This window comes from Marmota marmota, unplaced genomic scaffold, assembly GCF_001458135.2.
Source record: "Marmota marmota marmota unplaced genomic scaffold, marMar, whole genome shotgun sequence".
NCBI lineage: Eukaryota > Metazoa > Chordata > Mammalia > Rodentia > Sciuridae > Marmota > Marmota marmota.
In genome coordinates, this window is record NW_026000153.1 from 25383900 (window position 1) to 25407192 (window position 23293).

Genomic DNA, 23293 nt, shown 5'->3' on the forward strand with positions numbered 1-23293 from the left:
CATTAAAATTCCCAGTCCTAGCCTTTGGACAGCCTCATGGTGGAGTACCTTAATGCAGAGCCCATGGTCTGTGGGAGCGCTGTACTGCTTCTTCCCCGCGATCAGGAAGAAGATGTTGCTTTCCTCCAGGTCAGCCAGCAGCTGCAGGTGTCTGGGCTCCTGTAAAAACAGAGGTCGGGTCTCAAGCACAGCAAAGAACAATTGTTCTCACATCTTTGTAAGCAGAAGACAGCCTGTGCATGCTCACACAAACTCCTCTCCTGGCATTTTAGAGACTCTGACCATGGGGTGAATTAAATGTTAAATGAGAAACAAACTTGCACAGCCCTCACTCAAAAAAACCTCACCTTTCAAAAACTCAGACACAAGACTATTGGAATGTTTCAATGCTTCTGCCAAATCACAGCCTCATGATTCAAGTAAAACCCAGGAGAAAACCTGCAGCCCCAAGGTCAAAGTTAAGAGAACATTCTATGTTCAGGGCCATACCACTGATGACATACTGTGTACTCGAGTCCCCATGGTGCCTTCAGTTTTCACACTGACAGCCTGGCCCGCCCTTCTGAACTCTCCAGCCAAGTCCTATTTCCTGCTCTATGCTACAAACTGTTCCTGGCTTCAACACGTACGAGGATGATGAGTAAGCCATAAATCAGAACTGGGACGTCAAGGAGTTGCCCTGCCCTGCCCTGCCGGCGATCAAAGCCACTCAATGAAGATACCCTTTCGCCCCAGATAGAACATCATCTAGCAGCTACTGAATTCCCAGAGCCATAGCTGCTCAGCACCTTCATCTGGGGTCCCCCTAGCTCCCCACTCTCTCCTGGAAAGAGCAGAAGAGACTGTAGCTCTTCAAAGACAAATGTTCAGCCAAGTTTGGCTGGACACAGCTCCTAATGCAGAGTGTTTGCAAGACATTCCCAAGAAAAGAGTAGGAACAAATGTGCAAAACGTCCACAGGAGACCTCCAGGAGGAGCCCATAGGAAGTCTATAACGTCACCTGCTTGGTTTTGAGGTCTGCAGCTGTTTCCCATCTCTCACCCCCTCTCCCCAAAGTGCACACACATAGAAAGTGCAACTGACTACAGAAAATGTCCATAGCAACATGTCTTAGAAGGGCATTAAGGTGGCAATAATCTTGCAAACATCCTATGGCTAGTTTGCATACCAGCTTCTAAAATTACAAAACAAGTCAATATTTGTAGTGACTTAAGTAGTCAGAAGGGTCTTCTTGCGACCCATAATCGGGAGCTCGGACTGAGCAGCCCAGGGGTGCAGGAGTGATGCAGCAGGCCATCCCAGATCTATATTATCACCCAGCTTCTGAGGCAGCCCAACAGAACTGTCATTCTTACACAATTAGCTTATTATCAAAGCATGGAAGAGGTTAAAATCCATTTTAAAATGAAACCCAAGTTCATTCTTAATCACATCATCCTGGGGTAACTGGGCAGAATTGGTATTTGTGGTGGGGGGTTTTCAAACTCACCTTTGAAGTTCCCTTTGTAGAGCAATAAAGGCCTGATCTGCGCAAACACACGTATAGCTTTTTCCAAGATTTTCTTCCCAGCTCTTTCACATGCAAAAACCCTTGAATTTCAGGACAGCTGCTGGCATTGAGAAAATTCTGAGGAAAAGCAAATTTTAAAAAATCAGATAATGCTAACGTAAAATAATTAAAATGGAAATGTTATTGTTGCAGTTGACATTTTCTGAATTATTAAAATGTTTTTTTTTTTTTTTTTTTGGGTAAAACTGAGGTCTTGCTCCTTTCAAAACTCTAAAATCCCATATAAATTGGCATTGTGTAGAATATAATGAACACTGAAACACAGGCAAGCAAATTAATCTAACACTGGTTAAAAGCATAAAGTTATAATTTCCTTATAAGGCAAAAGACTTAAGGATTCTGCTCTTTGTTCGAGATTTCTAAATAGTATCTAATCTGATTATCAGAACTAGGAGAAGAACAAGTACCAGCAGCAACTGATTAGAAACACTGAGAATTGAGAATAAGAACCAAGCTGCCACTTTTACCTCTGCGTTCTTTCAAAAAGGAGTTACATAAAAGGTATCTGTCCATGAAGTACCTGGGACGCCGTGGTGACAGCTCACTGTCCCAGTTAACAGCTTTTATATAGGCAGCTTTATGCATAAAATCTTAGAACACACTCACACACACACACTCTCTTTCATGGGGAAGAAAAAAGACGGGGCGTGGCCTTGGTGAGTCCTCAGCCCTGGACGAGAAGCAGACAACGTCCCTCCCCACAGGTCTGGATACTGTTGGTTTGTTCTCTCGTTTGACACGTTGCACACAGACACACGTCTGGGGGGCAGCAGTTACATTCCCTTTCACATTCCCGACTCCCCAAGAGGAATGTGAGTCGGCACTCAGCCCAGAGGCCCTGCTGGCCCCATCCCCTGGAATGGAGTGGGGACAGACCAGGTTTTTTTTTTTTTTTTTTTTTTTCTGGAATACACGTTAGAAAGCAGAAGAAGAATTCAAACAAGTTTCCTTAATTTTAATGTATAGTAAGTTACTTCTAAGGACTTTGTGGGACTAGGGTGTGGCTCAGTGGTAGAGCGCTGCTTGCCTAGCATTCACAAGGCTCTGGGTTCCATATCCCCAGAATCAAACACACACACACAAAAATTTTTTTTAATAAAAGTAAAAAGGACTTGGTGGTTTTCTTATCATTCTTCACTCTGAAATAAGATTCAGTATTTTTGTAGAAATTTCCAAGCAGCTGGGCAGTGGCCTGTCCTGGGAACCCATGCATGGTTAAGACCACAGCTTCTCCCTCTTATCCTCCTCCTGGCCCATGCTCCGCAATGGCAACATTCAGATTGCTTTTAAGTCACAGCAAGTTTATTCTGGGTGTAAATGCTTATTTCGCTTTGAAGGAGCCTGGCTACACACAGATTTCCCAAGCACACATTTATTTCTGGTTACTCTAAACTCCACTAAGAGCCAAGGTTAATATGTGATTAAGGACCCAGCCTCTTCAAGTTTTTACAAGCTGCCATAACAGTTACAAGAGGACTTTTATCTGGAAACTGTATTTCAGCAGAAACTCTATTTTCGTCCAGTACCTGCAAAAGCTGGGTCTGACTGCCGTTGGACTGCTGGCACCAAGTAACCATCTGTTCTGGGAAGAAGTTCTGAGGAAATGAGGAAAAACAAATATGTTAAAGGTTAGCTTCAAAGTTGGGGAAAGCACACTTACAGGTCTGTCCATGTTAAAAAGTTCCTATCGGTATGACTGTGCACATCTGTACTTTAAACAGCCCCTTTTATTCCCTTATCACACAGTGGAGACACTTCCTTCAAAAGGCTGCATTTAGTTTTCTCACATGAAGGATCCAAGTTTGGAAAATATACTATATTAAGTACAGAATTCATGTCTCATGGCATGTCCCATGGCAAAGAGGTACAACAGGGTTATAACTCAGTGATGAGAAGCATGGCATGAGATACAGAATTCCTGAAGTGTATAAGGTGGGCACAGTTGTGTGAGAAAGCCTTTTCTGCTATATTACCCAGAAAGAATTATCAGATTTCTTCCTATGCAATAAAAAAGGCAGATGAACTATCCATGCCAGAGTGGACCTAGATCTCTCCCCAAGTTGATGCTGCTGTGCCCCCTGACTCAGGTTAAGAGCAAGTGCTATGGACATTATGAGATTCCTGCTCCTGATATGTCCCAGGACAAGTGTCTCTCAAAAAAATAGAAGAGGAAAGATCAGTCAAGGAGACTACATCAATACACCAATCAATCACATTGACTGCTCGACTCATTCTTCTGTATATAATCACAAGATAATATTTGCTATTTTCAGAGAATCAAGAGTATTTCTTCTGCTCAGTTTTGATCAGTTTGTTCCAATTTCAATACTAAAATAACTAAACAAGCCCAGTCTCTCCTGCCCCCTTTGACTTCCAGACTAATGCCCTTTCCATTGTTACTATTTGAAGGCAACTGCTACCTTTAGCCAGTCACAGGAGTCTTTAGTTAAGTGCCAGAGATTGTTTTGGGCAAGGACTGCCTTCATGAAACAGCAATTCAGATTCTCACACCCATATGCTGATCCGCGGATCACAATGATGTTATAATCTGATATTACTAAATACCCAAGCATAAACTTTTAAGATTTCAATAGTTTCAAACCCCAAATCTGAAGAGGTAAGACTCACCACTGGATTCTTAAAAAACTCATACTTCGCATAATTCTTCCTGAATAAGAATTTACTCTCACTTCCCATGGTACCTTCCACCTGGACCACCAGCTCATGGTCTTCCAGGAACCTTTCTGCAGGGTAAAAGTATTAAGTGTGAGATAAGAGAGGCAAAATCTTCAAGGCAGTTTTACAACAAATTACAAAATCTGGCTGACTTTCCTGTTCTTTAAATGTTGTGAACGAAGATGAGGTCAGGAACTAAACTAAATTTAAATCTCTCTTTAATGCACTATTCGATGCCTAAGAGGTCTTAAAATACATAGAATGCAGAATTCAGTTCAATATGGACTTTTATATACTTATTTTACATTGGGCATCAATAAAATGTTAAGGAGAAAGTCAAATGATTTTGCCCTTACATTAAGAAATTTCAATGCTTATAAAGAACAGAAACTGGGAAAATATTCAAAGACAAAGAAAAGTAGGGAAGTCACTGTGCAATGAGGTGTAGGGTAAATAAGAGGAGAGGCTACAGAGGTGGGAAGGCATGGGGAGCCTTTGGATTCCATAAAATCTGGTTGCCTGAAACCGCCCTGGGAATGTAATATGGGAGCAGGCACATGATACTGCTCTCAGACAGGATGTACCAATGTACTCATCTTTCACGCTGAAGCCAGCACTAACCACATCATGGAATATTCTCATCAACTGGATTATATGTGAAGCAAAGAAGAAAACACTACACAGAGTACTCATTGTGCACGTGCGCACGCGCACGCACGCACATACTTCAGAGCATCTGGAAAGGTTATTTTCCCCACTGCTTGTACACTTGATTAAATGTGAAGCATGAAGAACTTGGCCTACTACCAAAGAATACGTGCTTAGAGAAGCTTTGCCTTTCTGCTATCTGATGGAGGTTACATCCCCTCCCATGGATCTCAAAAACTGTAATCAGGCTGGGATGGTAGAAACAGGGGAAATAATTACATCAAATGATGCAATAAACAATAATGAGTAAATCTGGATTAGGGTCAGTGTGTGGACTTGCACCAACGTGGTACAGAGTGAGGTGCTATGCAATGGACAGAGGGCAGTTCTGTCCTTCATGTAGCCAGAACTGAGTCTCTAAAATAAACTCTCATCTTGTACGGAACAAACAAAGTTTAGGGAAAAAGCATTTCCAAATGAAACTCATCTCAGAATTTGGAAGAATTTCTGCCTGTAGAGAACAACTTCTACCAAGGGTATTCCTCTAACAGGGTCACTGTTGGCACTAGGAGCAAATTTTGGGCGGATATGTCCTCGGCCTTGGTTTTGATGTTACAAGGAGCAGTCTTCCTAGCAGAAATGTATTTAAAGCCAGAATTTATGAAGGAAAGGGATTTTTGTCCCTGTTGTTGCCAAAAAGCTCACAGAACCTCTGAGGAAGGGCCAGACCTGGCACCACCAGCAGACCTGGGATACTTCCCACTTGTCCCTGTCTGGGAGGGAATTTTGCCAGCAACATGTAATCTAAAACACAGACCTTATGTTTTGCTAGGACAGAAAAGAAGAGAAAAATCATACAATTTGAGCATGTGACTAAAACTCTGATGCTTGTTTTTTTTTTTAAAAAATGCCAGACTCAAGGTTGTTCCTTTAAAATAGATGTTCTGGGGAGAAAACAAATCAATGACTTCCATTAGAATTTTTTTATTCATGGAAAAATTTCTTTATGTTGTTACAGGAAACACAAAAAAACAAAAACCAACAACCTAATAACCTACTGATGGTTGGTTTATAGAATAAAACATTTTTACCGGATAAAATAAGGAGAAATTAAAAGGGGAAGAGGCAGCTACCTACGTGAGGATGTCTATCTCTAAAGCAAAGGGTATCTTGTCTCCAAAGAAGACTGAGGAATCAAGAGGGACCCTCAAGGGAGAAGCAGACCTAAGAAGCCCATGGTCAAAGAGCATATGCTCTGATCTTGACCCTAAGCCCCTCCCTCCCCCTCTGTACTGGAAATCCCCTGGGGCAACTGCACACAACTGTGAATGCACACAGAACTGCCCTTAGTATCAGACCCCAGGTGGACAGGGGAGGAACTGCTGTCCTGGAAAGGGAGACCAGGGGACTCAGGTTCCACTGTGGCCTCAGATAACCAGTAGATTGCCAAGCTGGCCAGTATGTGGAGCATGCTTCTCCCACTCAGGTCATTCTGGTAACCCCAGAGGGGCTTCAGATCTCTAGGTATGGCTTCTAGTTCAAAAAGGGTGGATGAGGTGGCAGGTAAGCCCCCTTCCTCAGGGATCTAGAACCGTGTAGCCTTAACCTGCCACCAAATGCCCCTGGGCACAGTGTCCACAGAAGTCAGTGAGTGGACATCATCAGTTCAAAGTTCTCCCAACCAATTTTTAACATTCACAGGGCTGTCCATAAACCTCCTATTGTTCTAGTGGCTCTAAGTACAACGAGAATGCTACTTTTCAGGGCGGTATTCGGAAATCACTGATGTACACAAGAAAAGGCAAAAATTCTTTTAAGTACATTTGTATTTTTCAAATTTCTAAAATTATGTCCAGCATCTACACTACAATCCTATTCCATGAGAAAAAGACTTAAATGTCAGACAACTCCACAAAGAAAATTTTGTTTCTCTGCCTTAAACCAAGCAGCTTTCAAGTGACTCTTCGCCATACCCCTCTAGTTGGTGGTGGAGGGACACCACAGAACTGGTGCACAGAAAAGAGGCTGGATTCCATTGTCTCCTCCTGACACCAGCTGCTGCCCCTGGGCTTGCCTGAGCCAACCTCCAGCCCTATTCAGCACATCCTTCCTCGGCACAGCCCACGCAAGGAAGAGAAGAGAGTTGTCAATTAGTTCAGGGCTTTGCGGGCTAAGAAACTGGGAACAAAGAAAGCTTGTCTATGGAAAAATCACCCTGATGCTGGGACAAGCCCTGTAAGTGGCCTCTCTATCTATACATATTTTAGTGAGGAAAGAAGATCATTCTATACTTCTCTAATGTAATAGGGAGCCCCAGACAGAAAAATCAGTCTGTGAACGGTTCTGCCTGAGAACTGAGGATGCAAATGGGCCAGTTTTCTCCTTTGACAACTTTCTGCGTAAGTCAGTTGTCAGCATCCAAAGCAAAGCAGCTGCAGGACCCCAAAGAGTTACTCTCACAGCATTTCTCACCCAACTGGTAACAAACACAAAGCTGGAAACAGCTCCAGAAAGAACGGTGGCTTTTCCTGAGACGTTTCCGCCAATTTGCAAAGGATAACAGAAATCCTCAAATGCTTGAAATCCACAGAATCTGGCCGGAACCCTCTTCTCTTTCCTGGGTTGTGAAGGGCCCCCTCTCCTAGAACATCTGTCCTTTCCTCTGTGCCTAATGCCCACATTTTTCAGAATTTGAATGTGAGAGCCTAGCCCCACCACCCCCAGACTCCACAGGATGGAGTTTATCTGCAGTCCCACTTTCAAGTTCAGGATTATACCAAAATGCCATTTGGTATACTTAAATTTGTATTCTTCAAAAGTCCTTTAAAAAATTCATTTACTTGCTATGTGTGCAGGCTGACTGTTTAACATCACCATGTTCTCTAGATGGGAAGCTGTGTTGGCCAAAGTGGAGCTTCCAGAAACTCTTGTGCTGGGGGAAGAGGGATAGGGATGCCTTCCAAAGGACCTGGCCCATACCAGCACCCTTGGCTGCTGGGTGGCGTTGATCAGGGATGGTGTTGCCACTGCTGAGATCAACTCTCAGATACTGAGACTAAACCATCTCCAATAAGCTGGTCTTGTGGGAAGGGCTAATTATCAAGAGAGTATTTAAAAGGATAAACAGACTGCAGCAGGACTCCTGGCAATTGCAAAATATACAACATGTTCACCTAAGATCACCAATCACTAAGGGACTTTGCTGACTACCAAGGGCTTTGCACCAAGTTTCCAAGGCACCTTGAGTGGTGAATGCTCCCAGGTGCTGACAGGAGGAGCCTGAGAAGGGCGACAGGCTCCTGGCTCACAGGTCTCTGCCCATTTGACCACAATGCAATGCAGAGAGGGCAGGGCCAAGTCCCATCAGCCAGAGACATAGCTCTACAGAGCAAGGGAGGCAGTCACTGTTCAGCTTCTCCATCGGTACAGTAGAGCAGCCCAGAGGGGAGCCCTGGAGGCTCTTCTCTAGAGAGAAGGAAGCCACCATGGAAGGACTATCTTGGGAATTGCCCTTACTTTCTCCAGAGCTATCATTCCTTTCTGTGCGTGAAAAAGGTTTAATATTGTTCAGAATCTAACATTGTATCTGGTGAAGTCAGTACAGTAATTGTGCTTTGAAATCCTCAATTTCTGAGGTCATATACAGACAAAAAAATGATGTCAGATTGAGATATCTTAAGCCATTCATAATCAGAGGACTGGCTAACATTCTGCCTTAGAATCTGCCTAATGGATATGCAAGCACTGCTTCCTTTTTGCCCAAACTGTCATCCCCATGTATGTCCATGTCCCTATGAGAAAACCCAACATGTAACTACTTAAGGGAATTACTCCCTACATAGAGATAGCAGCATCTGGGGATGTGGGACAGGATGCCCTACCTGGAGCATCAGTCAGACCTGAGCATGCTAGAAAGACCCAGAAACATGCACTAGAGCATCAGTCACCACCAAGAGTTCCTCACAAGGCTGTGGTCTTCATAATCATCCCAGGGTGAGTGCTGAGACACAGCCCAGTACCTGCATCTTCCTGCCAGTGAAGTCCTGACAGTCCAATGCTGCTGAATCATGGAAGAAATAAGATTTCCCCCTAATGAGCAACCGTTGTTGCTATAAATTAACCAACATGCTTAGATCACACATTAAAAAAAAAAAAAAAAAGCATAAGCAGAGAAGTTAGAAAGATGGGAATGCAGAAGCAGAACCTGTCCTGGGGGTGCTGATATTTCCAGATAGTATAATTTGGTGACTCCTAAAAACTCTCACAATCCTCTGCAAAACCCAGCCTATATGAAACATGACCAGTTGTCCCTAATGAGAAAGGAATTGATGTTAAGCAAGGCAACTAAGGAAGGATAGTCAAGGGAACTTCAAGTATCTCTAAATTCTGTTTGTGTGAGGCCATTAATTTTGTTTGTTTATTAAGTAGGATCTAAATTTTTGACCAAAGTGCCCTGTTCTTTTTTCTTGCTTTCTTACTCCTCCCCACCTTTGCCTTTAATTTTAAAATAAACCATCATCCCTTTAAAACATGTATTAAGTCCATCTGTGAATAAGACAAAGAACAAAGAATGAGACATAGAAATATCATATTCCTAAGAATATTGTGTATGCATGGGTATTGATTTCTTTACCTCCTCAGGGTAAGTTGTGATGCATTCATTTATTTCCAAAATTTTAATGTACAATTTGCCTATCCACTGTATAAAGTTGCAGAAATCAAGGGCTATAAGAAATATCTGAATCAAAATTTCTAAAATATTCCTTATGTGTTACGTGTATCTGTACCACAAGCTCTAAGTGTGCATCATTATATTCGTGTGTTAAATATCGGCAGAAGTGGGCTGGTTGAAGGTCAGTGGCAGAGTGCTTGCTTGGCAATGCTCAAAGCACTAGATTCGATCCCTAGCATTAAAATGAAAGAAAGAAAAAAATCTGGAGAAGTCCCTTCCACTGCTCCTTTCAGATAAAAAGAGTTTTCTGACTTTTGAATGGGCTTTCAACAATACTTACTGTTTGGTACTACTATGCAGACTCATTTTTGCAGTTACTATTTTCTGCATATGGTTTTCATACACATATGTGTGTGTACACACACACACACACACACACACACACACACACACTGCACATTTCCCACTGTTGTTAAATTTCTAAGTTATCTGTGTGTCAACATATGATTCTGGTGTTCTTATCAGACTACTGTAGGATCCATTCACAGATGTCCCAAACCAGAGATTGACCAGGACAGTCAGTCCATCTCCACGGGAGCAAGGGTGATATCACAGCCGCTCACTGTAGAGCAGGTGAATGAACCTGGCAGAAGAAGGCTGTTGGTGACAACGGAAAAGTTCTGTTGTCATACAAACAGGCTGGCCATCAGGAGAGATGGGAAAGAAATCAGCAAAAGCTCTATCTGCTTCCTTTAAAAGAACACATGTATCTATAAAAGTCCAGATGGAGCTGGAAAAGTGACTTACAAATGAAAACTCAAATTTACATTGTGTTATTTAAGCCTATATTGTACCCTATCTGTTGGAAGAATTTAGTTAAATGAACATTTTAGACCTAGAGATTTAGATTCAATTGATTAATGTTTCAAAAGGTTCATGAGAAGACTTTAAAACTATGGGAAGTCTGCTATCTGAGTTTTATTTTTCTTTTTTGCTTTGAGAAGTGGAAGAAACATAGCTGTTGATTTAGAGAAAATTCTGTCTTTAAATATATATCTATGGTTTTTCAGGCACCACACTTTTTCCAATAGGAATTTAAATAGAAGTCTGAAAAGCTTCTTTATCCGAGACAGAAAATCTGAGAAAAACAAAACTTCAAGTCAGTTCTGGAAATAGTACATATTTTCAAATATTCCACGATATAAAATATTCTCTTTGCTTTCTCAGCATAACCACACAGCTATGTGTGTAAGTGCATGGGCGGGCGCGTACACACACACACACACACACACACACACAGGAACACACCATCAAGGCATCACCAACCAGCTCAGAGATGCTATGAAAATATCAAGCCTAGGATGCAACTGCTTTTTGATGTGCTCCCTTCCCAGAAACCTGGAATCAGGGCTCCCTTCTTAGCCAAACACACTAGAGTGGCAACTACAATCCAATCCTGTGATTCTCCAGCACTCCCCAGGGCACTGCAAGGGTACCCTCTCCCTCTCCCAGTTCATGGATGTGCGACAAGCCCCCATGGCTCTGAAAGGAAGGAAAGGAGCTGAGACACAGAGAACCTTGGTGCTATAGTCAAGCCCTTTGGAAGTTACTACCTTCAACCATCCAAGGCAAGATTCTCAAAGCACCAGAGGGGAGAAGGCTAGGAGGGAGGAAAAATAAAACTTAGAGAGAAAAAAAAACAGCAGCAGAAGTCGAGGGCAACATGTAAGCTGCATGTCAACTTAGCAGAGGGCAGTGAAGTCTCACTTTTGGCATAGCGTCTTCATTTGACTATACACTGAGGTTTCCAGGTGCTGTCCCTACCCCAGGATGTTCCTTACCTAATCCCAGGTGGGGGTGGTGCTCCACCAGTGTCCAGCTGTTGTCATCCACGCAGTGACTTTTGTAAACCAGCAGCTGGCACAGGTCCCTGGCCGTCATATCTGTCAGAATCTCCACCACCTTGCTTGTTCCATCTTCACTAAAGACTTTAACGTCCTGCAACACACAAAGGGGACAAGTACAGATAAACAATTTTGTACTTATAAGAAGTAAAACCTGAGACAAAACAGAAAGAGTAAAAATAGTATACTATGTTGAAACACATGGACAACTTTTTTGGCTGCAGTGATGCAGGATGAGGGCCCGTTGATGTCCCCCTTCTTCTTTTTCCTCCTCCCCTTTCCAGCTCTTATGGACAGAGCGGGTAGGATCATGACACAACATTTTTAAAATGCCCATGACATTTCATAGGAACGTGGAGCTCACAGCCAAGCCACCAAACTGGCTCAGGAAGCAACAGAATTCACTTTAAAATACTGACGGTGGTCTCAGGGGTTGGATATTTTATATTTGAACTAATTGCAAGAACAAGCACACCAACAAAAACTCCTGTCAGTTTCCCCTTCCCATCCTAACTTTTGATGACTCTGTTCTCCATTTTCTAGGTTCCGGGCCACCTGCCCCTGTGTCCCCCACCCATCCCACATTCCCTGAAGCTGAGGAGGAGGAAGAGATAAATGAACATGCATATGCTAAAGTTTAAATCAATAATAAAAGGGCTCAGTAAGAATACAGTCATGACATTACAAGCAGGCTTCATTTTTCTGGTCCTGTTCAAATCCATAAAAACCTAACAGGTCACAGGCAAAGGGATGGTCAAGCAGAAATTCAGATTTATAATTCAGATTATAAATACAGTTGGTCCCGGCCTCAACACGGACAGGGACGCAATCTTTAGAGGAAGGTGAGATGTGTTTAAAAAACAAAACAAAACAAAACAAACTTACCTCAACTGCATGGAAAAAGCAGTCAGAGGGATAAGACGGCATTTTAAATCCTGATTGCCTTTCGCACAGGAGTTTGTTCCTGGTCTCCCCAAACTGTTCCCAGCAGGCTGGGCTCCCCCTTTCAGGCTGTGGATGCCAGTCCTGCTGGCTGTGCCCTGACTAGCTGCTTCTGCCCACCCCCAGCTGTCTCACACTGGTCCTTAGGTGGTGAATCAAACCACTCCAGTAGCCCAATCATGTCCTTCCAGGGGCTGATGTAATCACCACACAGGCTCCTCTCCCATTTTACTGCAGGGAGCTCCATGGCAGAGGTGCGGGGTGGGGAGGTATACAGCTAAGGATGATGACAACAACAACGACGACAACAACAACACACCCTCAACATGATTGACCAGAAAAATCCCTGTTCAATGTCCTCCCCAGGCAGTGAATCACGGCAGGCAACTCAGGCTGGAGCACGCATGTTCCCTGGGTCTAGACCAAATCTTCAACTAACCTTTGTCCCCCAGCTGCTGCCGTCAGTGGCAGCTTTTAGAAAGCTGGTCTGCCACTGGGTGGTTGAATGTCCCTGCTCTTTCCAACTCCTTCTCATGTGTTTTGCACTAAGGTTTTGTGAAGGGGTGCTGGGACGAGTGCAGCTGCATTGGGGGACAGGGCTGGGAAGAAACTAGGATTGCACCATTCTGGACAGATGGTCCCTATGGTTGCTGGTCGGTGGTCACCCTGAGGCTGGGACACAGTTAAAGTCATGCAACCATGACAAGGGTAAAGTCATACCCTGGGCCAGAGGTAGCAGGAAGGGCCTTTCTCTGAGAGGCAGGACTGGCTTGGTGGACCCTTGCTTTCCACCCTTCTGCACTTCCTGACTCAGAGAAAGCCCAGGATGGGTCAGGACTGGAGGTCTTGCTTTCAACTCCCATTCACTTCAAAGAAATCCACCTCTCTCTTTTCTGGAATGTATGTTTAACTCAGTGAAAGCATGTTTTCATGACTGAATTGGTCTATAAAAATAAAATTTTATTTAAACTGAGAAAATATGTCTCTGGTCACAAGGTAAAAACATTCTTTATTAAAATGCTTTAATGTAAAAGACAAACAGAGGATTGGGAAATATAAATGCATTCAAACAATGCCTCAGACACATGCTTATTGTGATATCCAGTATGTCTCCTAAAGCAGTGTATGCTTTCCCCTTCCCACATTGTGTTTCCTGATGTTCTTTCTTTCCAAAGGTTCCAAATGAGTTTATCTGTGATTATAATACAGATTTTCTCCTCTAGGAAGGTTGAATAATGTTGTTGTAGGAGTTTCACATCTCTCCAAGTTCACTTAACATTTTTCCCACCCAGATAAGCTGTGGCACCAGTTTCCTAATTTTTTTTAGACTGATGGTATTTTTTCTTTATTCTCTCCTCTCCTCTCCTGCTCCTTGGAAATTCCCCCAAAGGTCTATATACAGTCTGAATACTAAAACCTATGATATGTTTGGACGTATGTTTACCTCCACTCCTTTTGGATCCCCACAAAGGCCAGAGTAGCAAGACCACGGTATTGTGGGTTGGGCAGGAGGCTGGGCCACTGCTGCAGCCTGAGGCAGGGGATGGGCACAAGAGTACATATGCTCTAGTTATGGCCTCTGTCCCTGACGCAAGCAAATTCTGGCTACTACCACAAATATTAGAACCCTCAGACCACACACACAACACAAGTCCCCAAGACAGAACATCAAGAAAAGCATTACATATGCCAGTCATCTCAGTTCGGGTCAATGCAAGGAGCTGTAGATGAGAATGTGTGTAATAAATATGCAACACTACACAGAAAGACCCCCACCCCCACCCTGCTGCAGAGCTTTGAAAGTAGGAGTTTCTGGAAGAAGCATTTTGAACCACCTGAACTGCCTCTTAAGTAACCATCTGGGCAGTGCTGGGGGTTCATTCAGATTGCAAAGGAAGGTCCTACAGTTCAGGAGTCAGCTGCTCCAAGTCCAGGGCTCCTAGGGAGCAGCCTGGGTCCTCCTGGTTCATCCAGTACTTACACTTATTGCACAGAGTGAGCACAGCAGGTTCTCTCAAGCAGGTCAAGACCCTGTCCCACAGCAACTCACAGTTCATCAGGGAAAGATCAATACCACAGGCAGTAATTTTCCAGGGGAGCTCTGTGCAGAGAATAGATGAATCTGGGCAATATCAAGAGAAGGTGGAGAAGTTGGAGAAAATTCCATCCTGGCTCAGCCATCTACTAGAGCTGTGAATTCAGGCAGGTAACTACCTGCCCCAAATTCACTTTCCTTCTCTTTACCATGGGGCACTGCTTGGAGAATCAGTGTGGTGGAAGTTACGGCACAGGGGTGCTTTCAAGTAGAAGCTCTTAAAATCAGAATAGGCTGCAATTCTATTTCATCGGTTATTAGTTGTGGAAATCTGGCTGAGTTAATCAGCCTCCCTGGGCCTCAGTTCCCCCATTTGTAAAGTAGGAATCCTTAAGGAGCACTGGCCTCATGACTTTCACGTATCTGCCATGAAGTGGGCTCCAGCTGAAGTCCTGCAGAACGACCAGGGAAGGGGTGAAGGTGGGACCCTGAAGACTGCTTCCCACTCAGATTCCAATTCTAAGAAAGCAGACTTCATGACCAGTATGATGCAGTGGGAATGATTCAGTTGGGAAAAGCCAATTCCCAAATCCTCAATTTCCTTTTCTCTACTGCAAAGAAAACCAAATAGCTAACTGCTTTTAAAAACAGTAATATGAAAGAGGGTGTAATTATGTCAACAGCATAAAACTCTCTTTTAGAGAGTGGGGGAGGAAGCTTTGACGTACCCTTGGGCTGGTATGCCACTGCATCCTGTTATGGAAGCTTGAAGCAGTGGTAGAATGTTCCACCATTTCCAGACTTTCCATGGTCATTTTTTTATACATTCACTGTACAGAGAAGTAAGTGTTTCATTCTTTGCAAATTTGAAGGAAGGAGCTTAGGAGCAATTAGATCTGAGGGTAGAGTCAGCTCCATGGTCCAAACTCCACTCTGGGATGCCTGGCTCTTAATCTCAGTGGTCCCCAGCAGGTACACAGTGAGGGTCTTCTGGGCCCTTCCAGTTCCTAATCTCAGCACAGACATCCCATTTCAGCTTTATGCAACAGACAGACTTTGCTGCTGCTGCTGGCTGACTTACAAGTTCAGGGAATCTCGTTACTGAATTCAAAAGACCTCCTGACTTTGGCAGTGAGCCTCTGCCAAAGGCTCAGTGATAATCACCTTATAAAAATAGAAAATGGGCCACTCTCAGCTCTTTGCCTCCCTCAGAGCCGTCTGCAGTGCAACATGTCCCTGGGCAGACAGCCCGGCCCCGTGGTGCACAGACTGACCAAGAGTTGCTGAGGTTCCCCGCCCCCAGGCATCCATACAGAAACCAGGACCTCGTAGGGCGTCTGCCCCAGAAGCTGGTGGGCCTAGTGTCGTCTTCATTCTTCTTCACTCGAGGTACTTCTTAGGTCAAGAACTCTTACAGGATGTAGGCTGGAGTTTTTTGTAACTCCAGAAGCCTCTTCTGAATACTGGGGAGTAAACACTTTGGAGAAGCTGGGTTGTAATCAAAGAGCCAAAAGGAGGCTGTCCTCAGGAGGAAGGATACGCCACGGAACACTGATGGGGTCCTATTTTAAGTGGTACAAACCCTGTTTTATTGTGCTTCTATGGAACCTCAAGCAAAGAAAGCAAGAAGACAGCTGAGCCAAAGCAGGTAGAGAAAACCAAACGCTGAAACAGATATATCACATCCCTTACCAGATGTGCAGCTTTTTTTCTGGAAGGCAGCAAACCTGGCACAACATGAAGGAGAATGGAAAGTACTGGAGCCAGAAGTTGAACTCAGGGCTCTCTCATTCCATTGCCCTTGTGCAGAGGTCACTTGACTGGTAAGATCTACTTACCGAGGAAACATTAGCAAGGTGCGCCCCAGCACCTAGAATCTTTCTTGCCAGGAGGACTCCAAGGCTCATGTGAAAAGGCTTTTGATCCTAGGTGGTCCTAATGTTTCTAAATTTGGTGGGGAGGAGGTTCTTTATACCTAGGAGGTTTGAGGTAAATCCAACTGACTTTGAAATATGCAAGAGGCTAGGTTTAGTTAATTTAAGTGAGAAAGAACAGAATTCTACCAAGATTTTTTTTTTCACTTTTGCTCTAGATGGATGGTGTTACTTTAAAAAAAAGGAATGATAACCAAAGAACTATATGTGAATATATGGCTGTGTTCGCCATCATGAGAACATACACAATAATTCTGTTCCATTACACTTACTCAAGTTTACTTTAAAAATATTTGCTTTATTAATCTATGGATTCCAAGTTTTCAGTGAGATTTTAAAATATTTTAAACTTGCAAACCTCTTCCAAAAGAGATATAGTTCTAAAAATAACTTTAAAAAAATAGTTCTTGAAAGTCAACCATGGGTTTGGAGACACAAACAGGACTTTACTCAGTTCTGAATGGGTCTCTCACCAGTTAAGTAACCCCCCACAACAGTTTTATACCAGGCAGAGAAGTTTATCTGGAAGAATTTATTTCGATTTGGTCATCTGGGTATATATTTTTAACTTACCTAAAATGACTATGTACAGCCTGTTATTTTGACAAAAGCAATTTTTATAAAATGGTCTCATTTATAGAAAATAAAACTGAAAACTACTTTGAAAAGAATCTTTGATGGGTGAATTGAAGAGCAGCAAAAAGAAGGTATAGTTACTCTTTATCCACAGCAGGGAATACATTCAAGATCTCTAGCAACTGCTGAAACTGAGGATTCTATACACATTTTAATTTTTTCTCCTGTATGTGCATACCTAGGATAAAGTTTATTTTTATAGACACGGTAATAGATTAACAATAAAAGCTTACAGCACTTTATAGCTTCTGTTTGGTACCATCCAAACTGCCAGTGTTACTACTTTGGGCTTTAAGGACATTATTAACTAAAATTAAGTTTACTTGAACATAAGCAGTGCAATATCATGGCAGATGATCTGGTAATCAAGATGGCTACTAGATAATTAACAGGTGGGTGGAGTATACAGGGTAGATATTCCAGATGAAGGGATGATTCATATCATAAGTGGGATGCAGGGTGACGGCATGAGATTTCATCACCTTACAGACACACAATTTAAAACTTAACATTTATTTCTAGACTTTTTTCATTTAATATTTTCAGATAGTTAACTTTGAATAACTGAGGAAAGTGAGAGCATGGGTAATGGGACAACTGTATGCTATAAAAGGCTCGGGAGCTGTGACCATCGATACAAGTATCCTCATGTCCTTAATGGGCATGGTCATCTTCAGAAAATCCCGATCTGGGTTGGGGACCACTTCAGGGGTCTCCCCAAAGTGGATCAAGGCCCTCTTAGAGTCACTGGAGTGAAGATTCCAGAAAAAGCACATAACTGTGCTTTGCTGTTAGATTTCTGTTTCCAAACATGACTCCTTTTTTGTGTGTATGTGTGTGTGTATTTTAAGAGAAAACTGACATTCAAAAGATGGCTTGGCTGGAAGTGCTGGAGACCCAGATATGGACCAAGTTCTGTTATTTAAATTTTCACTTTAATCATGCACTGTCATGACAGTGGTGGGACCAGGTACAGAGTGACAATTGAAGGAATAGCCATAGCCCTCCCGGTCACCTTCAAATTGGTAACGTCCCAGAGGAATGTCCATGGAATATTTGGAGACTATGAAAACAGGCCAGGTTTACCAAAAGCTAAGCATTTTATCCTTGCACCCTCCTTCCAGAAAATGCTGAACTTCAGAAAGATGCTGCAACCTCCAACCTATTGTATTTAGATTTAGAATTTATGTATTTGCCTTCGAGTCAGAGATGACCACAAAACTGAACTATTAAGAGATTAGTAACTTCTGACACACACATACATATTCTCTCATTATATATATATATATATACACACACACACACACACACACACACATATATATGTATATGTATACACACACACAGACACACAGAAACATTCATATGCACATATAAAATGTGCAAACATGAATGTGTATAAAGCATACACACAAACATGCATTTACAGACAAAACACATGCACAGTACACATGTGCACACAAGTTCACACTAGCACATACACGTACATACCAACATGTGCACAAATGCCGATATGTGCATACATGTGCACTCCCACATACACCTAAATACAGATACATACATGTACGCACAGGTCCATGTACACCCTCATATATGCAAACATATGCATGCAAATATGTGTACACATGTATATGTACAAACAATATACATACATAAATGTACAAATACATATATATATAAATATATACATATATACACATACAGTATATAAGCATACATAAATACACAGGCATAGACACATATATTAGTTTTTTTTTTTTGCAAAAATAATGTGTTCATTGTAACAAATTAGAAAAATACAATAAACAACCAAGGGAAAAAAGTTCCTAATAATAACTGAAAATTCCTAGACTTACTGTTGCAGGATTCTTTGCACAGATATTTATAAACAGACACAATGCAATCATTTTGCGTCCAGTTTTACAATCACACTTACGTAGCTTCAGGCTATATCATCAACATCTTACCAGGTCAACGTTTCTTTGATGCCTTATAGTCTTCAAAGTATCAAACATGAAGAATAGTTGAATCAAACACAAAAAATTCTCCAATGTTTCCCATTGGAGTTTTCTCTAATCGTTTGTTCTTGTCATGGCACTGCTAGGAATATCCTTACCCATGAGTCTTAGTTGTATGTTTATTTTCTTTAAATAAATTTTTAAGTATAAGGATCTATTATAATATATCTCCAATAAAGAAACATTTTCAAGAATGGAAATGATCACCAAATTTTTGGTAGAATAATCTTCCTTAAAGTCAAATCTTTTGAGAACATATGGGAACTGTGAACAAGTCCATTTAGCATCTCTGGATTTTCAGTCTCTGCTCAGTAAACACTTGGTGAGCACCTTCTCTAATGCAGTTTTCACTCCTCTGAATAGCTACAGTTTCCCTGTGGAACATGCCCCTGCCCATGTCCAAACTGTTCAAAAGCACAAGATTGGAAAGAAATTCTGGCACAGCACAGATTCTGAAACCTGCTAGTCGGGATTCAAGCTGCAACTCTGCTGCTTGCTGCCTGTGTCAACCCCTCTGCTGATGTTTTCAGCAATAAAATGGGGGATTGTCCCATAGGCTTGAGGGTCAAGCAGCATAATGTTCCTAATAGATTAAGTACTAAGTAAGTGATCATTTTTGAAACAGACTCATGTGTCTTCTTCTGTGGCCAGGTTGCTAGGGGGGCATCTAGTGCCTGTAAGACAGCCTGGGGTACAGCTCCAGATCAACACCTCTGTAGCATGCACCTAGATGGCATTTGGGCAGGCAGAAAAGAGGTTATCCTGCAACTTCTGCTCCACAGATATTTAGGGTAGTTTGAACAGTTTCAGGTTTAAACAGTTGGGAATCTTGTAATTAGGAATTTGTCTTCTAATTACAGAAGCCAAGGTCTGATGAAAAAGGAAGTGATGGTTTGAGAAAAGGAAGTGGTCCCCCCATCATATACTGACCATCAAGGGGAATGGGAAGTGAACAGAGTGCAAAAGCAGGAGACCACAAGGGTTGGAGGGAGGGCTGTGGAGGGGTTTTCTACTTCAGTATCATCTAGATGATCAAGAGGTTGAGATATGATTTCTAAGCAGTTGATCTGATACGATCGCTAAGCAGGTAACCAGATGATCTCCAAGCAACTGATCAGATATGGTTGCTAAGCAGGTGACTAGATGCTCTCTAAGTAGATGATCTGATCTGATCTCAAATAGGGTGGCCAGATGATCTGTAGGCAGTGACCTGATGATCTCTAAGCAGGTGACCAGATGATCTCTAAGTGGTAGACTTGATATGATCACTATATGGGTGACTATATGATCTCTAAGTGCCTGATCTGATATGATCTCTAAGTGGGTAACCCAATGATCTCTAAGTGGCTAGAGCTGATGATAACTAAGCAGGTGACCATATGATCTATAAGTGGTGGACCTGATATGCTCTTTAAGTGAGTGATCAACTGATCTCTAAGTGGCTAACCTGATATGATCACTAAGTGGGTGACCTGATGATCTCTAAGCAGCCCATCTGAGAATCTCTTAGCAGGTAACAGATAATCTCTAAGGGGTGAAGAAAGCTTTTGGAGGACAGGCATCTCCAAAGCATGAATAAAGGGGATGTAGTCTGCAGTGCAACTTTGGGCCCAGCCTCTTCAAGACCAGAGTATTCAATGGGATTAAACTCTTTGACACTAAACCTTTCCTGAGGTTGCAAAGTCTTTTAGTGGAACTTGCTACACTAGGACTGCAAAGAAGTAACTTAAAACATATCTCTTAATTTAAGTCTTAGGTAGAACAATCGCATTTTAGCATTTTCTGGTCAAAAAATATACATATAAATGTGGCTGGAGATATAGCTTAGTGGTATAGCACCTGCTTACTGTATGCTAGGTCCATGTGTGAGCATTACAGAAAAACAAAAACAAAAAAACAAACACACAAAAAAACCCCTATATGACATTTTACGGAAACATTAAAAAATTTAAGGATGAATGATAGAACAGCTGTAATTCATGTCAAAACATCACAAAAGGCAGTAGCTCATATGGTAAGGCTGAGACAAAAGGCCACAGGCTGACAGATATGGGAGCCAAGCAGAGGGACATGGGGGTTCATCACAATATTCTGTCTACTTTTGTGCAGTTTTAAAGTTTTAAAATTTAGGAAATAGACTAGGGAGAAAAAAAAAGCCTAAACATTCTATGCATCTCTTATTCTTGTTCTACGACTAAATTAAATGAAATATGTTGCCACTTTTCCTGCTCAATCTATTGGAAGAATTCAATGGTTTCTCTTACTAAACATAAAATTCGGGAAAGAAACAACATTCCTTCACCCCCTTTCTTAGCAGGGGCTGAGGGAGGGAGGCGGATTTTGCCTACAAGGGATATCTGCAATCCCCGTGATGACATGTCTGGTTGTCAAAATTAGCATGAGTGTGGAACTGCTGTCATTAGTAGTGCCACATCACCTAGACGACAGCAATGACACTGTCATCTGACAGCAGTGCTGGAGGACTGCTGTCACCTAGTGGGTGGAAGTCCCAGATGCTGCTCAGCTTCCAACACTGCACAGGGAACCTTCCACAAGGAGTTATCCATACCAGTGCCAACCCTGCTGACTGCAGAGCAGAAAAATCCTTGATGAGGTAGTAAGGAAGCAGTTTGTTAGGGACAGGTTGCCAGGAAGCAGGAGCTGGCCTGAGAGAGGCTTCCACAGGCACCAAACATAGAAGCAAGTGATATTAATGGAGTACAAGTCATTTACTAAAGTGATAATAATTATGTCATAAACAAATGGGAGAGAAGGCATTCCTTACAATAAAACATCAACTCAAAAACAGAATGAAAGAGTTAGAAAGACAAGAATCATTAACACATGACAAAACTAGTCCATGAAAGTCTGGTGGGAACAGAGTATTAATACAGTCTCAAATTACTTTCCTTCGAATTATTTCTTAATTACAAAGGGAAAAGCAGTAACTTAACAAGGAGAAACTTAGCAGACAACACCTAAAGCAAGCATTAAATACTGATATCAGTACAAACTGGACAGATTATCACATGAGTATCCTGAGGTGATGTCCAGAGAAGGACATATCCTCCCTTCTGAGGACCTGACTGAACTCCAAGGATGTGCCACACAAACCATACTGGGTCCTTCAAGAAAGAACTGTTGGCCAGATGCAGTGGTGCATGCCTGTAATCCTCACAACTAGGGAGGTTGAGGCAGCAGGATTGCAAGTTCAAGGCCAGTCTCGAGTTCAAGGCCAGGCTCCACGACTTAGAGATGCCCTGACTCAAAAAGAGAATAAAATAAAATATAAAGACCCCCCGCCCCCGGTTTCAATCACTAGTACCAAAAATCAAAAACAAACAAAAAATAAACCTCTCTGCTACCAGAGATGTGGAAGGGCTGAGTTTCACGCATGGCAAAAAAAAAAAAAAAAAAAAAAAAAAAGAGTTTATTACAATGAATGCAATTAGTTTAAGAATCAGAATAGCAGAAAATCTTTAGGATATAATAGAGAAAATCAAGGAAATCTGAGTATGTTTTGCAGGCAAAACACTGTACTTTATTAATGCTAAACACCCTAATTTTCATAACTGTACTTGCTGTAAGTGAACAACCGTATCTTTAGGAAATGGACACAGAAGTATTTAGGAGTAAAGGGAATTGATATCTACAAGTTAGTTTGAAATGGTTCAGAGAAAAGAATGCTATATATTCATGTATTAATGTATATACATGCATAAATGTAATCTCTACATATGTGCATACACACATGAGCGCACACGCACACACACAAAAATGCTTGAAATGTGCCAAGTATTAACAACTGGGGAATCAGAGTAAAGAATACATGAGCTCTTTGTATTATTACCACAACTGTTCAAGAGGGTTGAAATTAATTCAAAATGGAAGTTAGAAAAATATGCTGTGTGAAAGTAATGGTATGTGGGTCTCCTCTTCCCACCTGGCTTTTCTCAAGTGTCTTTTCACATTGCTAACCATTATCCCCAGAATATGAAACTTTACAGATGACACTGAGGGTATTTGCTTGGTTGGTCTCTTTACCAAGAGCGCTTCCATCTCTTCTCCACCAAGCAGTTATCTTCATTCTTCTGGATATTTATAACACAATACACGCAGGCACCATGGCTCAGTCCGAGTCAAATATCTCACCAGGGGTCAACAAAATATCCCCTGAGCAAATGTGGAGCTCTCTGAGGTCATTCCTGGAATCAGGCCGACTTATAGATGTGTGTCTGTACCAGCCCAGGCAGGTCC

At 42.2% G+C, this 23293-nt stretch overlaps 1 protein-coding gene across 10 annotated transcripts in view; it reads right to left on the reverse strand.

Moving 5' to 3' along the window:
- Nucleotides 1–23293, reverse strand: part of Grb10 (growth factor receptor bound protein 10) — a 175481-nt gene that overhangs the window by 23489 nt on the left and 128699 nt on the right. For 9 of the 10 annotated variants that reach the window (XM_048786618.1, XM_048786619.1, XM_048786622.1 and 6 more), the window contains 5 exons: nt 11409–11565; nt 4200–4315; nt 3098–3166; nt 1491–1628; nt 49–159 (listed from right to left, as the gene is read on the reverse strand). In XM_048786618.1, the coding sequence (XP_048642575.1) occupies nt 49–159; nt 1491–1628; nt 3098–3166; nt 4200–4315; nt 11409–11565 (591 nt within the window). Of the gene's footprint in view, nt 1–48; nt 160–1490; nt 1629–3097; nt 3167–4199; nt 4316–11408; nt 11566–12356; nt 12596–23293 lie in introns of those variants that run through there. The other variant, XM_015490344.2, reaches the window with a different exon arrangement.